Source organism: Perca flavescens, chromosome 7, assembly GCF_004354835.1.
Source record: "Perca flavescens isolate YP-PL-M2 chromosome 7, PFLA_1.0, whole genome shotgun sequence".
Taxonomy (NCBI): domain Eukaryota; kingdom Metazoa; phylum Chordata; class Actinopteri; order Perciformes; family Percidae; genus Perca; species Perca flavescens.
This window is the reverse complement of record NC_041337.1, coordinates 6,054,295-6,077,637: the sequence shown is the minus strand read 5'-3', so window position 1 is coordinate 6,077,637 and position 23,343 is coordinate 6,054,295. Positions and strand designations below refer to the sequence as shown.

General features: G+C 41.2%; 2 protein-coding genes across 4 annotated transcripts in view; one reads left to right on the top strand and one right to left on the bottom strand.

Moving 5' to 3' along the window:
* The window catches only part of klhl21 (kelch-like family member 21), a 184,736-nt gene extending 161,975 nt beyond the window's left edge, over window positions 1-22,761 (bottom strand). Inside the window, exons 1-3 of one of the 3 annotated variants that reach the window (XM_028582026.1) lie at window positions 22,513-22,761; window positions 15,647-15,761; window positions 2,273-2,440 (exon numbers count right to left, since the gene is read on the bottom strand). The gene's annotated coding sequence lies outside the window, so the exon portion shown is untranslated. Of the gene's footprint in view, window positions 1-2,272; window positions 2,441-11,171; window positions 11,312-15,646; window positions 15,762-22,512 lie in introns of those variants that run through there. The other 2 variants (XM_028582027.1, XM_028582028.1) reach the window with 2 other exon arrangements.
* The window catches only part of syt6a (synaptotagmin VIa), a 28,700-nt gene that overhangs the window by 4,612 nt on the left and 745 nt on the right, over window positions 1-23,343 (top strand). Inside the window, exons 3-6 of the mRNA XM_028582022.1 lie at window positions 941-1,502; window positions 14,445-14,565; window positions 15,721-15,892; window positions 18,197-18,347. Coding sequence (XP_028437823.1) covers window positions 941-1,502; window positions 14,445-14,565; window positions 15,721-15,892; window positions 18,197-18,347 — 1,006 coding nt within the window. The remainder of the gene's footprint in view (window positions 1-940; window positions 1,503-14,444; window positions 14,566-15,720; window positions 15,893-18,196; window positions 18,348-23,343) is intronic.

Here is a 23,343-nt window from a genome sequence, read left to right as displayed (position 1 = left end):
GGTCGGGTTAATTAAGTCTACAGCTAACTTACAACACATTACCGTCACCAAGACACGCCCGCGAATCAAATCCATACTTCACCGTTAACCAGGGGCGTTGGACTGGGGGGAAAAAAGGGCCTGAGTGCCCAGGGCCCTCATGTGTGGAGGGCCCAAAAATATGCTAGAATGAATAGCTGTGGATGCGGGGAGGGGCCCATAGAGAATGCCCTTCTACAGGGCCCAGAATTTTGTGCTACGCACCTGCCGTTAACCGTCAAGCCACTAAACCTGGATGGAAATTAACACCTCAGCTGGTCTCTCTCTCTCTCTCTCTCTCTCTCTCTCTCTCTCTCTCTCTCTCTCTCTCTCTCTCTCTCTCTCTCTCTCTCTCTCTCTCTCTCTCTCTGATTACTCCACATTTTCATTGTGCTATTCTGTGATACATTCTGAATCTGCAACGTTCTCTGTCAGATAAATAGAGTAGAAAATGTCTTCCTCTGATGTAGACTTAGCCTACACTGTAAGTCAATAGTAGGCTATACAATGGAGTTGCATCCAAACAAGGCACATTTTCAACGGGCACTATACTAGTGCATTAAAAAAAAAAAAAAAAAAAAAAAAAAAAATATATATATATATATAAAAAATACAGGCCACTAGTTATTTCCTTTCACACAGGAAATAACTCAACAAGCCGTTGACTGTTGTCTTCGATCAACTGCAACCCTAACAGAAGACATCAGGTGACATGAGGTCATACAATCCGTCACCCTTTGTCAGCACTACTTTTTTTTTGAGGTCAGCTTGGTGTGTCAAGGCCCTTGCATTCAAAACCTCCCTGTTTTGAGTTTCCTTGCTCGTCTTCACTACAGCTCTTCAAAAACACAAACCAGAAGCCATTCCCTGTCAGTCACTTTCTCTCTCTCTCTTTCTCTCTCTCTCTCTCCTGACCCTACAGGCACAATTCATTCAAAAGACACCTACCCAGGCAGATGCAATCAACCAGTCTAGACCTGGGAAATGACTATGTAGTGGACAATGACGAAAAGCCCACTAGCATCGGCCGCATCCAGCCAGAGCTCTACCAACAGAAGACCCTGGAATCAGAGGATTCGTCCAAGAACGGCAGCAGCAAAAACTGCGGCAGGATTAACTTCTCTCTCAAGTACGACTACGAAAACGAGGCCCTCATGGTCAACATCCTCAAGGCAGCAGACCTACCAGCCAAGGACTTATGCGGCACATCTGATCCTTACGTGAAGGTCTACCTGCTGCCCGACCGCAAGAAGTTCCAGACTCGCGTCCACCGGAAGACGCTCAACCCCACGTTTGATGAGAGCTTCCAGTTTCCTGTGCCTTACGACGAGCTGGCGATCAGGAAGCTCCATATGAGCGTCTTTGACTTTGACCGGTTTTCAAGGCATGATATGATCGGGGAGGTGGTGCTGGACAACTTGTTTGAGACATCAGACCTCTCCAGGGAGACGAACATATGGAGGGACATCCAATATGCCACCAGTGTAAGAATCTATTGAATTTTTCTGTTTCTTCTAGATTTAGTATCAAATGAAATATGGCGTATAGAGACGCTTATACTGAATATGTCTCTCAGATACTAGTGAGTTCAAGTATACATTACATTGGGTAGAATTGCACAAAGGAATGCTGACTTTCTCTTGTCCTATTTGACTAAACTTTATCAGATATGTCACTGGACAAAACCAACCAAAGGTTCCATGCTTACGTTCTGCGTGAGCCCCATGTCGTGGCCCGTCAATTCATCTGTACGGTCGTTAACACAACTTACAAGATTAATAAAAAAGCACAGCACCTGCCTGTGTGGAGGCTTACATTCCACAATTCAAACGTGTAGTTTTTTTAAAGGAGGATTCCAGTACTTTTAGACTAAAATTGTTTATAAATTTGTGGCAGCGCAACAACCATTGCAAGCAGCGGTCTGATAGTTTGCTATTTTTCTTACATTGAAATTCAATTTGCCCCTCGGTGTGGTATTTTGATGCTTGGCGCACACTCTGTACATGTGAGAGGTTTATTCAAATATGGCAGCAACGCTAGCTTTTCGTGGAAAGTGGTCTAAGACGTTATGCTGAGAATGGACATCTCAGAACCAGCTCAGTTTCTGGCGCAATGTCGCTCCGTTATGTTATGTGTGGCTCCTTATAAGCATCTCGGCTCCGGTCACTTTCAAACATAAAATGTTTGTGAAAGAAAAGTAGTAATGACTAAAGGAAAGATGTTGAAAGCTGCGGGTGGGTTGTTTAGGGCTTACCTGTAGTTGGCATCAGTGGCTAGCTTAAGTTCAGGCCCGGAGCGGCTAGCCCAAACAGTGGTCTTCAGAGACTCCTTGTTCAGGTTTGGTCATTTGTGGTTTGTCCAAACAGCAAAAGACAGACTGGTGCAGGCCCTCAGTCCAAGAGTAGCTCAACATAGCTTCCAGCTAGCCAAAAGAACAGAGGAAATAAATAAACGGGAGTTTATCGTCATTTGCTAAAGTGCTCATATTATGCTCATTTTCAGGTTCATTATTGTATTTAGAGGTTGTACCAGAATAGGTTTATATGGTTTAATTTTCAAAAAACACCATATATTTGTTGTACTGCACATTGCTGCAGCTCCTGTTTTCATCCTGTGTGTTGAGCTCTCTGTTTTAGCTACAGAGTGAGGCATCGCACTTCTGTTCCATCTTTGTTGGGAGTCGCACATGCGCACTAGCTAGGTAAGGACTACTAGCCAGTCAGAAGCAGAGTATGAGGGTTTGCCACGCTAGCAGCTAGGCGAGCATTATAACGTGTGTTACAAAGTGACCACGTTTATCTCTGAAGTAAAGGCTGGACTACAATAGAGCTGTTTGGAGTAATTTGTGAACAGTCTGGAAGATGGTAAGTCCCTCTGGGGTGGACTTTGGGCTTTTTCACTTTGTAAACCTATAACACAAAAAGATACATAACAATAAAAAAGGGAAAAGGCCAAAAAGCATAAGATTAGCACTTTAAGCAGTTGTTGTCATGCTTTCCTGTGATTGGCCCAGCTGTTTCAGAGCAATGAGACCATAGAGACAGAGTGCACCGCGTCATACCCTGAAAGCCACGCCCACCGGAGGGTAAAAAAGGTTTGTGGCTCTCCATTTACTTTTTATTGCGTGAAGGTGCCTCATCGCCAATTCCGTCTGCTAGAAGACAACAGAAAAATGCCTGAAAGCTGCTGTGTGGGGATATGAACTACCAACAATGTAAAAAAAAAAAAATTACTTTTTTTAGTTTTTGTAAGCTGTCAAACTGAAAAACTGAGCTTTTATGAAGACAAAAGTGGATACAGAAGTGAGGAATCTGCTGGGACAATGGGGAGACTGTGGGATCTTGACACTAACCTAGCGTTATGCCATTCATAAAAGCTCAGTTTTTTTCAGGCAGGCAGCTTATAAAAACTTGATTTATGGGTTCTTTACATTGTTGGTAGTGTATATCACCACACAGCAGCTTTTAGGCATTTTTCTGTTGTTTGCTAGCAGACGGAATTGACAAGGAGGAACCTTCACGCAATACAAAGTCAATGAAGAGTGGCAAGCTGTTTTCCCCCTCCGGTGGGGGCGGGACTTTAATGTGCTCCGTCTCTATAGATGTGACTGGCTGAGATTATTAATCACCACACTCTCCGATCTATATTTAACTTGCTCACACGCTGGGTGTTGCGCTTGTGCTGATATAATATGGCCCAAAATGTCAATTTTTAATAATAATAACTAAATAAAGGATTTGGTTTTCCTCCCCCTGAATTTTCTTCCTGTCAGTGAGCACCATTTCAGCATCTTCATGGAGGGAATTCAAATTGCAAAAACGGTTAACTTAATTAAAAATGTAGAATTCAATACAATAAAGTTGGGCTGAGCGATATGGAGAAAATCAAATATCACAATATTTTTAACCAAATACCTCGATATCGATACCGCAAAGATATTGTAGTGTTGACTATTGGTGCTTTCACAAAATATTTACAAAATGAGATTTTTGATAAATAATCATCAGTAATGTGGATATAATGACTAAGTGGGTAAAGGCAAATAATAGAACAGTTCCAGTCAGGTGAGTTCAGAAGATGACATCACTTTACTGTAATGCACCCTTTAAAACCAGGAAAAGACAACACTTATGCCATTTTACGATATTACGATATCCAAAATCTAAGACGATATCTAGTCTCATATCACGATATCGACATAAAATCGATATATTGCCCAGCTCTACAATAAAGAATAGATTAATCAACCTTTTAAGTGTCTGGCCAACATTTTCTGAAGCGGGTAAGGGGTGCGTTGAGGAAATTAAAATCCTGGCTACAGCCATGTAATGTGACTAGACAAACAGCAAATTAATTGTCAAAACATTACAGTAGAAACATAATTCCTTATTTTATTCTACAAAACATAATGGTCACTTATTAAAATACATAAAAGGGACTGCCTGCAGTCACAAAAGGATATGTCTGACTCATAGCTCACTCATGCAATTATTTTTCTGTTGGCTTTGATACTTGTGGACGATGTCCAGGGGCCATTTTCAGAAACAAATTGTTCCTCGTCTCTGGCACCTTAGAGCCCTCATCACTTTATCACCTCCACAGAAACCTTATGTCTGAGTTTCCTCTCCTCCGGTCGTTGAACTTCTTTAAGGGCTGTTCAGTAACCTCAATGTTATTGCTTAGGAGGCAGAAAAGCAGACAGCCTTCTTGGCACACAAACTTTATCGAACCGCCAAATGATTTTATGACAATATCCCTTGCTCACATTAAGTTCAAGATTGGCGTCATAAAAAATGTATAGATGGTGGGGTTCAGTAGCAACAAAAAAACAAAGTGTAGTGGGTTGTAGTGTCTTGTGTAAGATAAAGACACTACTTTAAAATCATTGATAACCTCTTAATGAGTGGAAGAGACCCCAGTATTTAGCAGAGGGAGGAAGAGTGAGCAGCTTTTCTCAGTTCATAGATCAAGGCAGGATAAAACATCAATAGCACCAACTTAGCAGCATTACTAAGATAAAGAGTCTGGGAAAAGAGCACAAGGCTACATTATTGACTATTTCTCATGGGTGTTTGATCAGAGAAAACTATTTGGGGAAGGTTTTTACATACTTATCAGTGGCATTGATGAAGAAGTGGAAGGGATTAAAATCCAGGCATAATGATTCTCTGTAATGAGGCACTTGTACTATATAATAAATAAAGCAATTAAAATGTAAATACAGTCAATGAGTAATTTAAGTCATTGACGACAGCCATGCTCGCAGCTCTGTGAGCAAGATGAGAGCCAAATGGTGTTTAACCATAGACAGTATATAATGGACCAATAGACCCCGTTGCTCTGGACGGAGACCAGTGAAGGATATTAGAAGCACTTTTCCGGTGATCTCTTGCTTTACTGCGCAGCCTCCGACTGAGAGAGACAACGTAAATGTGACGTGAGCAACGTGTCTGAAAGTTGTACGTTTTCTGGTAGCTGTGACAAGAGAAATCTCAATCATTCCCAATCTTACCGAGACGGAGAGCGTAGGTATATGTAAGGAGATAACATAGGCACAGGCTAATTATTGCTAACTAAAATGCTAGTTAACATTAGTAAGTAAACCTAAACAGCTCACGGGAATCAAAACTGCCTGCGAGCTTCTCCTGTACTATACGGTAATTCCTCTACTGTGCGACAGTAAGTCACTTGGTTATGACACAATCGTTAGCCTATTTTTACAAAAACGTCTGGTACGGAGCAATAACGTGAGATACAAGGTAATGGAGCCTTTAATACATTGTCATGTTTCTTTAGAAATAAACAATGGACAAATAGAGATGTAAAGTTATTCGCAGTCAAGTGACGTCAAAAAAAAAATGGTGGTTCGCGTTCTAAAGTGAAGCTTACCCCCTTGTGTTTAACAAACTAATGTTTACAATCTTTAGTTTAGCATGTTAGCATCACGCCGACATCTGTTGCAAAGTTGCATTATACCCGCGTTATTATGGATCCCACGTAGCTTCTAGGCAAGTCCCGCCCTATGAAGCAGCTCGATTGGTTGGGGTTAGGCATTGGACTTGAGTGGTTAAGGTTAGGTTAGCCGATTGGTCAGGGGATAGGACCTGAACAAATCGGGTTACGTTACCTTGCGTGTGCATGGATGCTTGGCCAATAGTAGTGTGTGAAAGCTACTGAAGGGCGGGTCTTGCCCAGAAGTTGCATGGGTTTTTTATAACAATTCATCCAGAGGGGGTAAGTGAATGTTTGTACAATATTTTGTGTTAATCCACTAATAGTTGTCGAGACTTTTCACTAAAAACTACAAAAGATCACCGTCTCACTGTAGTTGAGTGTGTTAGCATGTTAACATATATGCTAACTAGCACCAAACACAAAGAATAACTCAGGCTGATGGCAATGAACTTTTGCCGGCAATCAAGTCATCATCAAGCCAAAGTATTGGATTTAATTAATTTCAAACAAACACAGGATTTTCACCCAGGAGACCGGGGATTGAGTCCTGTTTAAAAAAAAAAAAAAAAAACTTTTACTTCTTGGAACAAATGGAACTAATGTAGATTACTTACTGCGTCACATGCGTAACTGGAAGTGAAGTAATGTACCACATTGCAATTATTTTAACCCAAATTCGATCGTCTTAACTATGTAGTTTTGGTGCCTAAACATAGCCAAATAGTTTTTGTGCCTGAACCTAACCAAACTGCGACCATTACGTTCTGTGGTTTAGATAGGAGGACAGAAAATGCTCCTGTGGGTCGTATTTCCTGCCACCTCTAGGGGCACTCATTTATGAAACGCTCCTATGGGTTGTTTTACAGGTTTGGGAATAAACAACCTACAGCATAACGTCATATGGTTTGGAGGAGTTGTTGAATGATGGAGATATAAGAGATCACCAAAACGTATTACCATTCATCCTGAGAGGTACGTGATCGTCCCATGTACCAAATGTCAAGGCAATCTATCCAATAGCTGTTGAGATATTTCACTAAAAGCCAAATATTACAACCTCATGGTGGCACCAGAGGAAGTCAGAGGATCACCAAAATTATTAGTATACATTGTCTTGGGACCAAGAATGTTTTTGTACAAAATTTGGTGCCCATCCATCTGGCAAAGTGACATCATGACTTCGCATAAACATACACGCCACTTTTCAAAGCCAAGTGGTGTGTTATCTGTACGCATTTTGAGCTATCCGAGTGTATGTCTAGGAAAGAAAGAAAAAAAAGAAGAACGAGATGGTTGGGTTTAGGAAAAGAAGAAGGCATACGGCACGCTACGGCATAAATTGACACGCAATCGCAAGGTAATGTAGGTCAATGGAGGCCAAACGTTGTTGATAAACACGCTAAAAAGCAATTATGCGTCTTGATAACACACCAAAATGGCATACAAATTGGCGTGTCATACATACGCCACTTATTGAGATCAGTCTGCATCTGGTAAATATTAAAAATAAGTGAGGCACTATAGCAAATGTGAGGGGGTCACCAAAGTCTGTATGCTTTATCTTCTAGGGATGGATCAATGTCTGTACAAAATGTCATTATACTATATATAATTATAGATGTTTCAGTCTGGACCAAAGTGGTGTGTTGCTCTGACGACCAATCGACAGACTTGAACTTTGCCGCTAGCGTGGCTAAATCATGATTAATGCAGTACAGATGATACTGACTGGCACCGAAAACAGACAGTGTGTCTACAAGGACAAAAGTGTCACTTCATGCTTTTACAACACTTGACATTTCTGCTGCGCACTCACATTGTGGCTGAACCTTTACACCCTTCAAAAGAAAATTCCTCACTTCCTCAGCAGAGAAAGCCAAATCACAGCAGTGTGTGGAGACGTTAAGACTGCAGTACTTAGTCAGACGTGTTGGGATTTGCCAATCAGTGAGGTTCTCACCAAGCTCATTCAGTGATTAGCGGTCTGTGTGACCTTAATACTGTTATATAGGATGGGGCTTAGAACTCACATATAGGCAGATAAAAGGACTTGTATTAGCTCATTAGGGACCATCAGATTTTAGTAGGCAGGTTGTGCTTGTGTTAAAAGTAATTTGGAGTATATAAAACATTTTTACAAGAGGGATCTTGCTGATAGAAGTCTCTTAAATAAACTTTTTCTAAGACTCAATCGCTCGATTATGTGGGTAATTTGGGTTACATTACACTGAAGTACTTACCTGTAAATTTGATTTCCTCTGGTTTTGTTTTAATTATCTGTCTTGAGTGATGATGATCATCTCGAAACATCAGATCAAATGATGATTTTTTTTGGATAATGTGATAAAAACTGCAATGAGAACTAGAACTGCAAGCAGTTATGACGGGGTCCAAGCGTCCCCGGTGCCAGTCCCCCCTGGCGCATGTCGCCCCTGATGACACTCGGAGCCCACGTAAGCAGAGCCCACGAAAGGAGAACCCAAAACCTTTTGTCAGGCCGGTCTGGAGATGCTACCTACCAAGTTTGGTGCAGATCGGTCGCATGGTCTAGGAGGAGTTAGAAGTATAGGTGGAAATGGGCGTGGCCTATATCAGGAGATTCAGCTGAATTCAGGGAATGCGTGGATATGTGTATTTTTTTATGTGCGATGTACGGTTTGGGAGTTATATGTGTATATGTATTTCTGCTATAGCGCAACCTAGTGGTGGAAGTCTTTTTGTCCGAGGTCCTTGCAGGGTTCTGGACCAGTCCTGAAAATGCCCCCACCGTGTGCGGTTTAGGCTGTAGAGTGAGTTTTATCGGCGGAAAAACAATAATCCTTAGGAAAGTAATAGGGTTCCACAGCTGCTCGGGCTTGGACCCCTAATAATGAAATGTGCTTGTTTGGCAAAAGAGTTGATCGGGAGGTCTGCCATCATTTCAGAATGAAAGCAAATTGTTTCAAGGAGATACTAACCTCAAGGACTGGAAGTGAAGCCCAGCTGTTCAACTTCCTTTTCTCACTTTGGCTACGTTCAGACTGCAGGCAAACGTGGCCCAAATCAAATTCAAGTGACCAGGTCAGACTTCTTCAAATCTTGCCCAGATCACATTTTTTCAAAATCAGATTTAGACCACTTCCATATGTGGTCCTGAATCCGACCCAGGTCTGATTTTTTTTTCAATGCGGCCGCCGTGTGAACAACCAAGGCGGATTTGATGCGACTTTTACGTCACATTAACATTAAAAACAGTAACATTAAAAACTTGACTAGGCCTAAAAAATGGAGAACAGTGATGGAGCAAGTCAATGGAGGGAGAGTGAGATTAGACCTGATTAGTGTATGGTGAGGTACTTCAATTCAATCAAAACTAGATGGATGATACCGTAACCGCTCTGTTTTTGAAAAAATAGCCAATTTGGCTCTCTTTATCTTCATTCTTCTCCTCCTCAAACAGTTCACACTGGAATCGGATATAGGCCACATTTTAAAACAGCCAAACAAATAAATCTGATCTGAGCAACAAATCCGAATTAAGCATTAAGACTTGCGGCGTGAACGTAGCCTTCAACAGCTCTAACTCTAACATTGCTGGTGGTGAGACCTGTGGCACTTTTAACTTTGCTGTATTTTTTTGTCCACGGGTGCATCAGGGTGCATGTTTCTAGCTCCACCTTTTAGTTTCGGATCAGTGTGCTAGGTACCTCAACAGCCTCCAAAGCATACAACGATATGGTCTGTGTGTTCCTACCCACAGCAGTGTTTCATGAAATAAGGCCCCTGGCGGTGGCAGGAAATACGACCTCACATTTCAAACCAAAGTAAAGGTTGCAATTTTAAACCCGTCTTTAACGTTGTGAAACGGCCACAGTTTGATTATGTTTAGACACCAAGTTAAGAAACTTCACTTCCGGTTACGCACGTGACGCTGAACTTGCCATTCGTAAATTAAAAAACAACACACAAAAAAACACCACGGTTGCAGTTTGGTTATGTTAAGACAGCAAAACTACTTAGTTAAGTTTAGAAAAAGAGTGATGTAATGTTTGCACTATGCACTCAGTCAGTTAATTTGACTGGCAAAACAGTTACACCATAATAAGAAGTCATAATTTTTAAGAAGTAAAAAGTTTTGGATCAATTTTTACTTCTTCCATGTTCAATGAAGATTTACATATTGCAATATTATAATCCTACAATGAATCATTGTGAAAACAAAACTTTCTAGATGTATTGTTACTTTGGCCAGGCCATCATCAAAAAAGCTTAGTACAAAAATTAGTACATTCATGATTTTGTCCGTGTTGATATTAGTTGCTTCATGTACATTTATTAAAAACGTTGCATTGTTTAGCTTTTCATATAGGGTCAGTGTAACGCTTATCGGTTCAATTTTCTAAGCACAAACGGACATTTGGAAAAACAGAAAAATGGGTTCCAATATCCAATTTTTTTTCCCGTCTCGACAAATTTAAAAATTGGATCTTCAAACTGTTTTTCCAATTTTCTATTTTTATTCAGAGAATGGTATTCTCTCCCTCGTTCTGCCTAGTTACGCCCCGCCCCCCGACTCGAAACCATCAGTTGAAAGCACCTCTGACCCCAAAGTCTATCAGTTTTTAGTTTTTTTGGTCCATATGCAGTTAATGACCTGCATATTCCGCAAAGTAGAGGAAGAGAATACCATTGCAGTATGAATAATTGGAGCCCAGAAACAATTTTTTAATTTTCTAAATTTCTGATCCTCTGAATAAAAACAGAAAATTGGAAAAACAGGTTAAAGATCCAATTTTTTAATTTGTCAAGGTGGAAAAAAATGAAAAATTTGATATTTGAACCCATTTTTCTGTTTTTCCAAATGTCCGTTTGTGCTTAGAAAATTGAACTGATAAGCGTTACACTGACCATATAGCTAGCTAGACGTTTAAACTCTGGGACAATGCCGTTATGTTTAAATACCTGCCATGCTGATTCCAAACAAACAGACAGCTTTGTCAAGGCAGTTTGGGCTTCAGATAGCTTTTACACAGTGGCCATCGTTAATGACAAATCATGTTCCGCTATGAACGTGCACACACGTCTTGTTTGTATCACAAACACGGTCGGTCAGTGAAGGCGAAGTCGCAGCGGTCGTTGCCGGTAACGTAGTCGTATGACAGAGTGCACGGACCGCAGCTTTGTGACTAGCATCTGATGGCTAACAAGCACTGTCTTACCGCTGCCGCCCTACGGTATCTTCCTTGAACATGCGCTGCAGAAGCAAGCACCCGGGTCCCTTAATCTGAGGCAGCAAGTGCTGAACGGCTTCCCGTCTCCACCCTTTTCGTCTTGTCCTCCATTAATGCCCAGCGCCTTTTGTTTTAACTCCTTTCTCAACTAAAGCTGTATCTACATGCCCCAAGTTTGATCAACTTTGCCTCCATTTTTTTTTTAAATAGTTTGCATCTGATTGGCTAACTTGTTTCATTGGTAGGTGGAAGTTCGATGATTGGTTAAACCCAGCGCATCAAAAACAAATCCCATGTGGACTTTTTAATTAATTTATTTTTCTAAAATAGTCATATGCCAGAAATCGGGCACCAGGCCCAGTACTTTAAGCCCTGCGTTAGGTAGAGCTGCGTTCCTCTCATATGATTGGTATGTGAAATCAATTTGACTCGAAAATATTAAATTGCACGCAAGTCTTTGTTTTTTTTCTCACGGCCGTACACTGTGCCGGAGATCCGGCACAGTGCCAAAATACTTGAAGCCCTGCGTCATGATTACTACAGCCACTAGAGGACCCGCCACAATCAACGGAAATATGGGTCGTAACTGCTGCTTGTATAAATGCCTTCTGGGAGCGTTTTCCAGGGGGAGGACAGTCTCCTAATAGAGGGTTAATAAAATTAAAAAAAAAATAAAACCGGATAGAATTATGTGGTTTTATTAATACCATTTCCAACTTTGGACAATGGAAACACCAAAATAACTTATGTGTAACGGAACTGAACCGGACTGCTTGTGGTAAAAAGGCTCAGGTTCCCTGTTGTGTAACATTGGCTCCCTGGCAGCCTGCTAGCTGCTGTCAGTCAAATCCCCACACTGACAAAACCCTCCAGCTGGCTGAGACGAAATGGAACATTTCTGATATCTTTCCAATAAAAAAAAATATGTTGACACTACTTTTGACTACAAAAAGTACATCAGGCTACTAAATGTGATTTCAACACCTCCAAAACGCTTTCTAAAATGGATCTTCAATCACGCTGAATCTCATGCGTTTAATCCGTACGTAAACAGAAATGTAGAAACAGTTTGACTATTCGCCACGTTGCAACATCCACTTTAATTAAGAGATTCACAAAAGGTGGAATTGTTTGCAGAGAGTTACGAGAGACAAATTAATGGCACGAACACTTGAATGAACTGTGAACTTGTTGTCTCGTTAACGACGGCAAGGCTTGGAAGCTCCGAGAGCTTTTCCCCAATTAAAACAATAACCCTAATAAAACCCTTCACAAAATCTAATGGTGTCCAATACTCTGCTACTTGCAGGTGTGACCAGGCTTTGAGATGTGCTGGTGTATTGAACTCTCTCAAAACCAGGCTAGCCATTTCAGTCTTTATGCTAAGCTAAACTAAGCCCCATCGTCTCCATACTGTAGTCAACGCACTCTGAATCTCTGCAGACTGATCTCATGAATTGGCGTGTATGACACGCCAATTTGTATTCCGTTTTTGCGTGTTATCAAGACGCATAATCGCATTTTTGCGTGTATATCAACGCAAATCGGCCGCCATTGACCTATATTGCGAGTCAATTTCCGCTGTAGCGAGTAGTATAAAGAAACGGGGGATTGAGTGAGGAGGTAGGTTGGGGTAGCAGATGGGTAAAACACAGGACTTTCACCCGGGTTCGCAGCCCGCGTGTGGCGATTTTTCAGCCATTTTCCCAATGTTTCTTTCCTAAACCCAACCATTTATTGTTTTCCTAAGCGTGTTTTTGTCGTTATTTTCCGTGTTTTTGTCACTGTTTTGTTACTAAAGCCTTTCCCTAAACTCAACCATTTTTATTTTATTTTTTTTTTAAAACAGGCGTGTGACATAGTTCTCGCGATAGTACGTCGCGTTCTCGCGATAACATGTTTACATCAGCTGTATACAGCGTAGGCATACACGTGGATAGCTGAAAATGCGTACAATAACACGCCATTTTGCTTTATGAAAGTGCCGTGTATATTTACGCAAAGTCATGATGCCATGTTGATCTCTGTAAGAAAGCGTATTTTACCCAAAATGTCAAAATATTCCTTTGGACCTTATCATTTTTATTATCCCGTGTTACAATATGACAACAAAGACAACCTATTCTCTAAGCCGCACTGTGCTTTACAACAAATATAATCCATTTGTCTTTCAACACAACTCCCAATGCTCCTGCCGCCCTCCTGTGCCTGATCTAAAACAACAAAAGCTGCAGTTACCAAACAACAAACTCCTAATGCAGTTCTTTTTCAAGCCAAAAATGCAAATCGAGAAGTTGCATTATTTTGCATCACATTACCTCTTGTATACACCCCTGTGTAGTCTGTGCTCCAATTAGCTACTTTTCTGGTCCCAACCGTGAGAATCTGCTTTAATTACTTGTGGCAACAAGAGAGAGGTCACCATAATATCAAAATCACCATGTTTTTACAATTTCATAACAGATATAACACAGTAGTACACGTTAAAGTACACGGCTCTAGCTGTTACAAAAAGCAGACTGTAAACTAAATAAAGCGGCGTTTTGGGTTGCCACCCAGTTCTATTTTTAGACATGAAATAGCCATTTAAATAAAGGCTTTTTGTAATGTAAGAAGAGTGACCTGGACCTTTTCTCTTTTGAGGCTTGAGGTACTTGAGTATTTCCAGTTTTTAACATTACTGCCTTTATTACACATTAACATCGCAAATGAAAAAATCATCTTGAGATCGTGCTTCATTCGTCATATAAAAACAACACTGTATAGGTAGAGCAGACACACAATTACCTAAATATGTAGCTACAAAGATTCAGCAAGGGGGGGGGGGCCTTAGATACTTTAGATTGAAGTTACTATTACAAAATATAAATCAACTAATACATTATGATACCAAGCAGTCTATTAAGTAATTCAAATTACCCCCTACCTTTAGCTGCAACATTTAAGTGATTTATACATTAATACAATACTAATTACAACCCAGTAATATAATATATATATAATTCCGAAATGGGCCATTTTGCATACTTTTATTTTTGGTACTTTAAGTATATTTTGATTCTAGTACTTTTGTACGTTTACTTAAGTACGGTTTTGAATTAGGGCTGTGCAATTAATCGAGTATGTGTCTTGATAACACGCCAATAACGGCAAACGAATTGGCGTGTCATACATACGCCACTTCGTGAGATCAGACTGGTGTGAAACTGAAAGAGATTTATTTTTATTTTTTTGCTTGTGTGTGTGTGTTTTTCTCCACAGGAAAGCGTTGACCTGGGGGAGATCATGTTCTCACTCTGCTACCTGCCCACCGCGGGCAGGCTCACACTTACTGTCATCAAGTGCAGGAACCTCAAGGCCATGGACATCACTGGGTACTCAGGTGTGTATGCGGCCGGGCCCGTTTGTGTGATTCACTTACAGCTGCAGTGGCTCGACATGAGTGATCCTCCCTTAGACTATCCAATTGTAAGCGTGTCAGATATATTGAACAAACAGCGGAGAGCCGCCTCCACAGCTGCGTTCTGTTGATTTCAGCAGTTATTAATATTCAACACTTGCAATATTAAGACATTGTCAGCAAATAGTTGCAGGTGGTCGGTTCATTGGAACGGACTGCCGTTCCACTTTAACATTCCACTTTTCCCTACAATACTGATATCACTTGCAAAACGTGACATTTATTGAGCGTTAAATGCCAGGGTTCAGGTGTAATTTGGAGGGAATGTGGCATATTTTTTCCTCCTCCCGTGTTTTATGACATTTCACAATTTCAATGCAAATTACTCGATTGTAATCCCTTGAGTTTTTACTGTAGGGGGTTTAGCTGTCTGCCATTATTTCGATCTGTGCATCGTAAACCCGTAGCTATCACATTCTGCCTTTGAGCAAATCAGGCTGCAAAGCAAGCACTCTTGTTTGCGGTTAATAGCTTTAGGGCAGCTCGCTTCTGACTAAAACGTGGCGTAATGGATCACACGAGGCGATTCGCTACGGACAAATGAAGATTTAAATCAGCATACATTGGGAAGCGTTCTCAGTCATGCTTTTTAAGCCATCTATAGCCTCTCATGCATGGAGTTTACACAAGCCGCTGACTCATCTATTTCTATGCACATTACCGATGCCAGGTCCTCCAGGGTTGCTTTCATGCTTAAGTAGAAAACACACACACACACACACACACACACACACACACACACACACACACACACACACACACACACACACACACACACACACACACACACACACACACACACACACACACACACACACACACACACACACACACGGCTGTGTCTTCACGGGACATCTTTGAAGACATTTCGTCAGTCGAGGCAAACATTTGTGAAAGCTCTGTTCTTTAAGAATCCCAGAAGCCTGATCTTAATGCTAATTATTGCTCTGGCAGTTTCCTAAGAGAGGTGGATAACTTCAAACATGAGGAGGTTTTTAATTACCAGCACTTTGAGTTTCAGACAAAGTCCCATCCCCCTGTCCTTGTTCTTTCCTCTCTCCTTCTCTCACCGCTTAGATCCCTACGTCAAAGTGTCGCTCATATGTGACGGGAGACGTCTGAAAAAGAAGAAGACGAGCATAAAGAAGAACACCCTGAATCCCAGCTACAACGAGGCCATCATCTTTGACATCCCGCCAGACAGCATGGACCACGTCAGCCTGCACATCTCCGTCATGGACTACGACTTGTACGTACAAACCAAACATCCCATTAGAAACCAACAGATCAGGACAATAAATAGGCCTAAAATGCGAAAAATATAAAAAGTTCCCCCTCGACTCAAAAATGTGTTTTGCTTGTCGTTGCTTAACATGGATGTTTTACCTTCACTGTGCAGAATGATCTTTGTGCAGAGAAGTCTGCTTTCAAGTCACCTGCTCGATGGAAATGTTCTCTTTGCTCACCGTTTAAGAGGTGTCGATAAAAGCATGTCTTCGGGGCATCGAGACTAGTTTGGAGCCAATCATGGTCCAATATGCAATTAACAGTAGGCCTACACAAGACTGAAAAGTTGTTTAGCCCGGAAGCAAGTGTCTTTTTTTTTTTTTTTGTAAGAGGGCCCGGCTGGGGTCCCATACTGATGGCAGCATTCATGTACCGTAGAGCCCAATAGTTTCTGTGGTAACAGAATCATGGACGGAACCGCGGAATTGAGAATTTAAAAAAAGCTATAGGACAGATTTCAGAGGGCTCTACATTAAGTCAGTGCTAAAATCTAACTGGAGATTCGAAAATATGGACTATGGGGGGCTTTCACACAGGTCTACCTCGTTTGGGCCGGACTTTCAGACTTTTCGGTTTGATCTGAAACAAAATTACAGGTGTGAAACTTCCCTCGGACCACGGTCCGGACCGAACGGACAAAATTTGGTCTGACCATAAGAGGAAGTCTCGGTCCGGATCGAACTGAACCATGGTCCTGTTTGTTTATAGTGTGAAAGCACTGTTTGGATGGTTCGGACTTTCAGACCAAATACAGGAAGATCTGGCAGGCTATCATCGTGTTAGAAGACCCGGGAAGCTCCTTTAAGGAACAGCAACATTCACACACTCTCGCTCATGTACACACTAAGCACTTAGTGTGTACATGAGCGAGAGTGTGTGAATGTGCTCAGTGCAGACAGCTGTCGACTATCAGAGCTGAGAATACATCAGCAGTTTACTGGTTAAGCGGTAAGTAAATGTACAGTGTAGGTTTCCGTTTGGCTCTGAATAAATGCTGCCGAAAGAAAGTTCCCGTGTCTTGCTTCTCAACATCGCAACGAAACAACTTAGGCCTGGTGGGCCACCAGGCTTGCAATATACTGGGGGAAACCATGCAAGGGTAAAACTTGAAATATCCAGCGCGCGCACACGTACACGCACACGCACACACACACACACACACACACACACACACACAGAGAAAGGGCTTTTCAGTGACGTAGGAGACATCCAGTGTTCTCCCTAGGTTTGTGGAAGACTTAGGTGCACGTATTGGGCGAGGGGTTTAGAGTCCTTCCTCAAAATATTTGTATATGCTTTTTAATTTAAAAATGCTTAAAAAAAAATGCTTAAAAAAGCATTGCAATTTGACATCATTTTGGGCCATTGTTATTCTCTGAAATGTAGGAAAAGCCAGAGCAGGTAATAAATAAATAACACTCCAAAAGCTTAAAAGACAAAACCTGCTAAAAGAAGTCCACTGGGGACCAACTACAGCCATCAGATCTGAGAAAACTCTTTTAGTTATATTCATTCAGCTAAGGTGGTGCCAGAAACGGCATGGGTGCTGCGCCTAAGCCTCACGACGGCAGGGAAAACCCTGACATCTTATATCTAGTAGTTAAACTTTTAAAATGAACAATATTAGCATTTTCATAGATTTGGGATTTTTTTTTTTTCAGTGAGAAGGAATAGATGCAAGTTATTGTTTTGGGTATCTGTTTCATTTAAATATTAATCTTCTTTTTTTTTTTTTTAATTACACTACAGTACCTTTACAATATGTGAAGCTAGAATAGGGAAGGGAATGAGTGGATGCAGTGCAGGCAGCTGACAGAATGAGAACATGCACGTTAAAGGTCATACTGTTTGTACTGTGTGGTATAAAAAGGAGCAGGCACTATTTAGAAAGCTAGCCTCATGTGTTTTCATTACTGTGTGTGCTCTTAATGCTATGATGAAATCCGGTTGTGCTAATAATAGGGGCTTTCATTTACACTTCAGACATTGTTAATGGAGCAAATATCTCCTTCCTGAGATGAGTCAATTCAAGTGTCACAGAAGACTATCAGCTGCAGATTCACTGTATCAATCGGCAGGACATCCAGAGGCAGATTTGTGTCTCCTTTTATTACCAAATGCCCTTCTTGCAATTAGAAGAAGGAAGAAAAAAAAAAATCTATTTGATGTATGAGATGTCTTGTCAGGTTAAGTCACATGTATTTAAATACAGCACGTGTGTTTTGTGTGTGTGTGTGTGTGTGTGTGTGTGTGTGTGTGTCCACAGGGTAGGTCATAATGAGATCATTGGTGTGATGAGAGTTGGATGCCATGCTGAGGGACTTGGCAGGGACCACTGGAACGAAATGTTGGCTTATCCACGCAAGCCCATTGCACACTGGCACCCCCTGCTGGAGTCCAAGAAGTCTGAGAAGGAGGTAGGTTTGGGACTGGAGACATTTTTAAAAAAAGGAGCAATTATGTCCGTGGTCATCATTTAGGGTGAACTGAACTATTAGGGTCTTAGGTGGTCATTTTTTACAAAAGTTGAATCAAACTGTTTTTTTTGGAGATGGGGGGGGGTGGGAGGGGGGGGGCAGGGCCGTAGCAAGCTTTTCAAAAGTGAGGGGGATGGATGTGATTTGTTTATTATCAATAACAATGATGGATACAATGACAGAGGGGTACAAAATGTATAACATACAAGATATAAAAATGTCTTGTTGACATATAACAGTAAAAGACTTAATGTAAAGGTCTGAATGGAACCCATTTAGGCTACCCATGAGCATTACTACATAGAGGCAGGAAGAAGTGCTTTAAACCAGCATTTATTAATTAGCCTATTATTGCAGAGATGGGGTTTGGGGCTGGGTCCGTGGGACTGTTGGGGGTTCACTTTTTTATTTTACCTACCTTTTGTCTTGTGCATTCTCCTTGTTCTTCCCTCAGACTCATCCCCCAGAAACAGTCCCACTGACTCAGCCCCAAACCCCATCTCTGCAATAATAATAATACTGGTTTAATACACTCAATAATCAATGCTGGTTTAAAGCACTTCCTCCTATGTATTAATGCTCATGGGTACCTTAAATGGGTTCCATTCAGACCTTTACATTAAGTCTTTTACTGTTATATGTCAACAAGACATTTTCACCTGGCTATACCCAATGTTTAGATCTGTTGTGCTATTTATGCAAATTACCACATACGTAATTATATTATGATCCGTTTATTATGAATGCTATAATGTAGATAATGTTACAGAACGTTATACTTCTTACATGGGAAACTACTCGTACATATTAGCTTTCATTTAACGTTGCTAGTGAAGTTAAAAAGGTGCAGTTACCATCCATACTAAAGACAGGCTCAGTGACCACCAACTGGGTCAGACAGAGATGCACTTCCTCCTCCATTGGGAAAAACTATCTTCACTAAGACCCTAACACCTTGGAAAAATAGCCCACAAAATAAAACTTCCCAAAGTTAACACCAGAAGAGAAGCTGGTAGTTCTCCTAGGAGAGGGGACAGCAGCTCTACTGACAGCTAAACATGGATCTGCCTGCCACAGCCTGAGGGACTCACAACCACTTAGGATCCCAAAATTACAGATTTGTTTAGTATTGTATAGTAATTATATCAGAATAGTATATATGTGACACCTACATATTTAATACATGACATGTAACACAGAGCTGCCAACTCTCACGCATTGGCCGTGAGACACACGCATTTGATTGGTTTCACACGCTCAAACGCTACACCCCCGATTTCTCACGCTGAAGTGTCAACCCGGTCGCAAAATTACAAATCCCACTATGGCCACGCCAAGACCCGCCCTACAAAGCAGCTCGATTGGTTGGGGTTAGGATAGCTGATTGGTCAGGGGATGGGACGCCTGGCCAATAGTAGTGTGTGAATGCTATTGAAGGGCGGGTCTTGGCGTGGCCATAGTGGGAAAACATTTTTGCAACCCAGTCGGTCAAATGCCTGAAAGATGAGTTTATCTACAGATCTATTGAGCCGCTCGTGATCGACTAGTTATGCTTTCAGAGACGGGGAGGGGTTTCAAGAGCGCTCTCTGTCTGGAATTTTTTGAAATGTCGCAAATGTGAGAACATTTCTTCACGAGCCATCCCAGGCGCATTTCCCCGGCTTCAGGTATGCTTTGAGTATTATAGACCCGTCCGTCGCTTTGTGTCCACTCTCTGTAAAAATGGAGGTGAGCAGCGCGGCTGGTAAGCGTAGTAACTTCAGTTAATTGTAGTGGACTCGCTCTGATGTGGGCAGTGTTGCGGTGCATCCGTGCTCTACCTCTGATGAAGAGCAGCGTACAGCCACCTCTAAACTTTGTCAGAGACCAGAGACCCAAATGGTCCTCTGTGTCTGTCAGACGGTATGAATGAGATACTACCATATCAGCGGAGCAACAACAAGCACAGCAGACTAGGCCTATATTACAACTCTCCAAATCTCGGAGAACACAGATGGGAGGAGTTATATTTTGAATGTGCACAAAGTTGTAAACATGAGCAGAAATCTGATGTAACACATCTGAGCTATTGAAGTCCAGGGGTTTATAAATTAATTAAAATTAATTAATGTATGATTTACATGAATAAGTGCCACATGCACATTTAAAGAGATTTAGCCTACTTCCCCAACAAAAGACGCAAAAGAGGAGGGAAGAGTAAATTGTTGACTCAGAGAGAGGAAGCTAAATTAGAAAAGGTTCATCTACTAGAATAGAGAATAGTTGAAAGTAATAAAAAATGCGTGAGGGCCGTATTTTTCTATATTTTCAATTGTTTCCAGCATAGGCTAAATTGATGTAAAAAAGGGTAGAAATAGGTAAAATAAAAATCCAGTGGGGGGGAATACTGGGAAACTTTGGGTAACTATTGTGCATCTCTAACCTATGTGCATCTCTAAATGTAACCGTAAATAATTCATTAAATGTTTCATAAAATGGACGCATGGGCACAGAGGACGAGGGCCAAACATTGCTGGGCCTTGGCACAAAAAAAGTTTGAGAAAGGCTGTGATATGACACATGCACAAAATGAGCCATGCTGTGTCTTTTGTCTTGCTGTTGGTATTTTTCAGTCTATTTTCTGCTGGACCTTGTGGTGGGGAAAGACCTTGATTGAATCATATGTCATATGCTGCACTGTCTCTTCATGTGGAACATTATGTTTGGCACAATGTGTGGGTCAGTTTTTATATCATAACAAGGTAATACAATGTAATCAAGTGATAACTGATTAACATTAATGTAAAAGCTAAATGCCCTAATACCTGTTGATACTATAACAATGCAAAGTTTGCAGTTTTGCACATATCATGCAAGACTCGATTTTTCCATTTCTTTCCACAAAATTCTCCAGAAAGTGCCATTTAATGGTTAATTTAAAAAAAATAATCTCCGGGGGGGCATACCCCCGGATCCCCCTAGGGAGAACCCCCCCCTCATAACAAATCACAATTTAAACCCTGACAGTAATGATGCTGAATGAGCCAAAGAAATTTGCTTTGTATGCAGCAAAATTTGGGTTCGCACCACCAAATCTCACTCCAAGGTTTTGGGAAAAGTTGGCAGCTCTGCATCATGTATTGTAGGCTATGCATTTCTGTAAACTGCTGAGAGAGAGAGAGAGAGAGAAAGAGAGAGAGAGAGTCTGATTACCTCCGCTGTCTGAAAACTCCTGTTTTCTGAACGACAGTTGACACATCAACGTACTATGTGAAGGCATTTCATCATCTGCTGTCTCAGTGTGTAATCCCCTGGGTCTTCTTACTAATAACAACTGTTTTCGTCTTCTCTGAGGTGATTTTCGACCATTTTCGACGCACTTCTTTTGACATTCTGAACTACCGCAGAAATGTCAGAGCACGTCACGTGACCATTCTAAGCGAATCACGTTGTCAGAAATTGGCATCAACCAATGAGATTGCGCTTTTAGAATCAAATCCCCTTTTTACTTTCACGATTGGTTGCTGATGAAAAGGAAATTGCCATATTTGGATCCGACAGCGTTGTAGAGGAGAGAGCTTTCCAACGGTATATGCATTGGGTATATGAGATGGTGGGTGCAGACAGCGATCGCGGAGCAGCGGGATGATTAAGACCAATGCGAAGTACACACCGTTGCCATGAAAAACAGAGCGTTGCTATCGCTACACACAGCCTACGACGTAGCTACGGCGGCAGTTCGACGCGTGGCGTTTGTGCAAAACTGCGGAAAAACAAAAGTGATGGGGGGGGGGACGGGAAGAGAAAAAAGGCAACAAAAATACTGCATGTGGTTAAAAGGGACAGGTGTATGGTGGTAACGATAGTTAGTTTTTGTAGTGTGGCCGCTTACCGACTCCGTTAACAGTTAGTGCGGCAGGAGCAGCAGCAATGGCCGACAACCGAAAACAGCTTATGGAGGCAATTAGCTAGCTAGGATAACGTTAGCCTACTTGCGTCAAAAATCTGACTCTTTCTCAGTCTGTAACAAAATCAAATAATAAAAAAATAAAAAAAGTAACCAAGTCAATTCTGAACACACAGACATGATATAGACTACATATTTTTTAAAGTTAGTGAGACTTACCGTTTCTGAAGATATCTTTATCCGATGTCCATGGCCTGTTAACGTCCATTAACCGCATAGAAAAATCCAATAAAATTCGGCTCATAAATCCAGAACTTCATCCCGTTTTCCTCAATATCAAAGTATCTAGTGATAGTTGTCGTCCATGAGTAAATTGCAGACAACTGCTAATAGCTAATTCGGCATACTTTTAATGGCGCAAACTTATATATATGTCAATGCGCAAACTGTCCATAATGTAGCTAAACACAGGCTATGCTAAAAAAAAAAAAAATGTAGCTCAAATAGCCCACCGCATAATAATTTACTGAATCCATGGGATGGCAACTTTGTACTTCCTGTTTAGCTCCCCCGAAGGATTATGGGGATTCAATGAAGTTCCAACCAAACAGCAGCAAGGCAAAAAAAACACATTCATATTATATATTAACTTATTTCATGCTGTAGCTTGTTCAATAGCCTATTTTTGTTAAGGCTCAGAATGTCTCAACAGTGTTCTTATATTTTATTGTATTTTGTTTATTATATATGTGTATTTTTGAAACACATAATTAGATATAGACCATCATTTGATTTGCTGTTTTTGTTATTTCAATATTGTAAAGACCCAAGACTGAGATGCTGAAAACATTGTGTCTGTGTTTTTAATGAGATTAAAGCAGGTCTGATAAATAATTAGTAAGTCTACGTTCTTTGAATGAGAGCTTTCAGTCCCTTTTTATCATCATGTATTCTTGTTTTCCTGGCACCCAACCTAAAACCCCCAGTATTCTTATAGTCCTGGGACACTGACACCTTTTCACAGATATTTGCCCTGTGTGAAAGTGACCC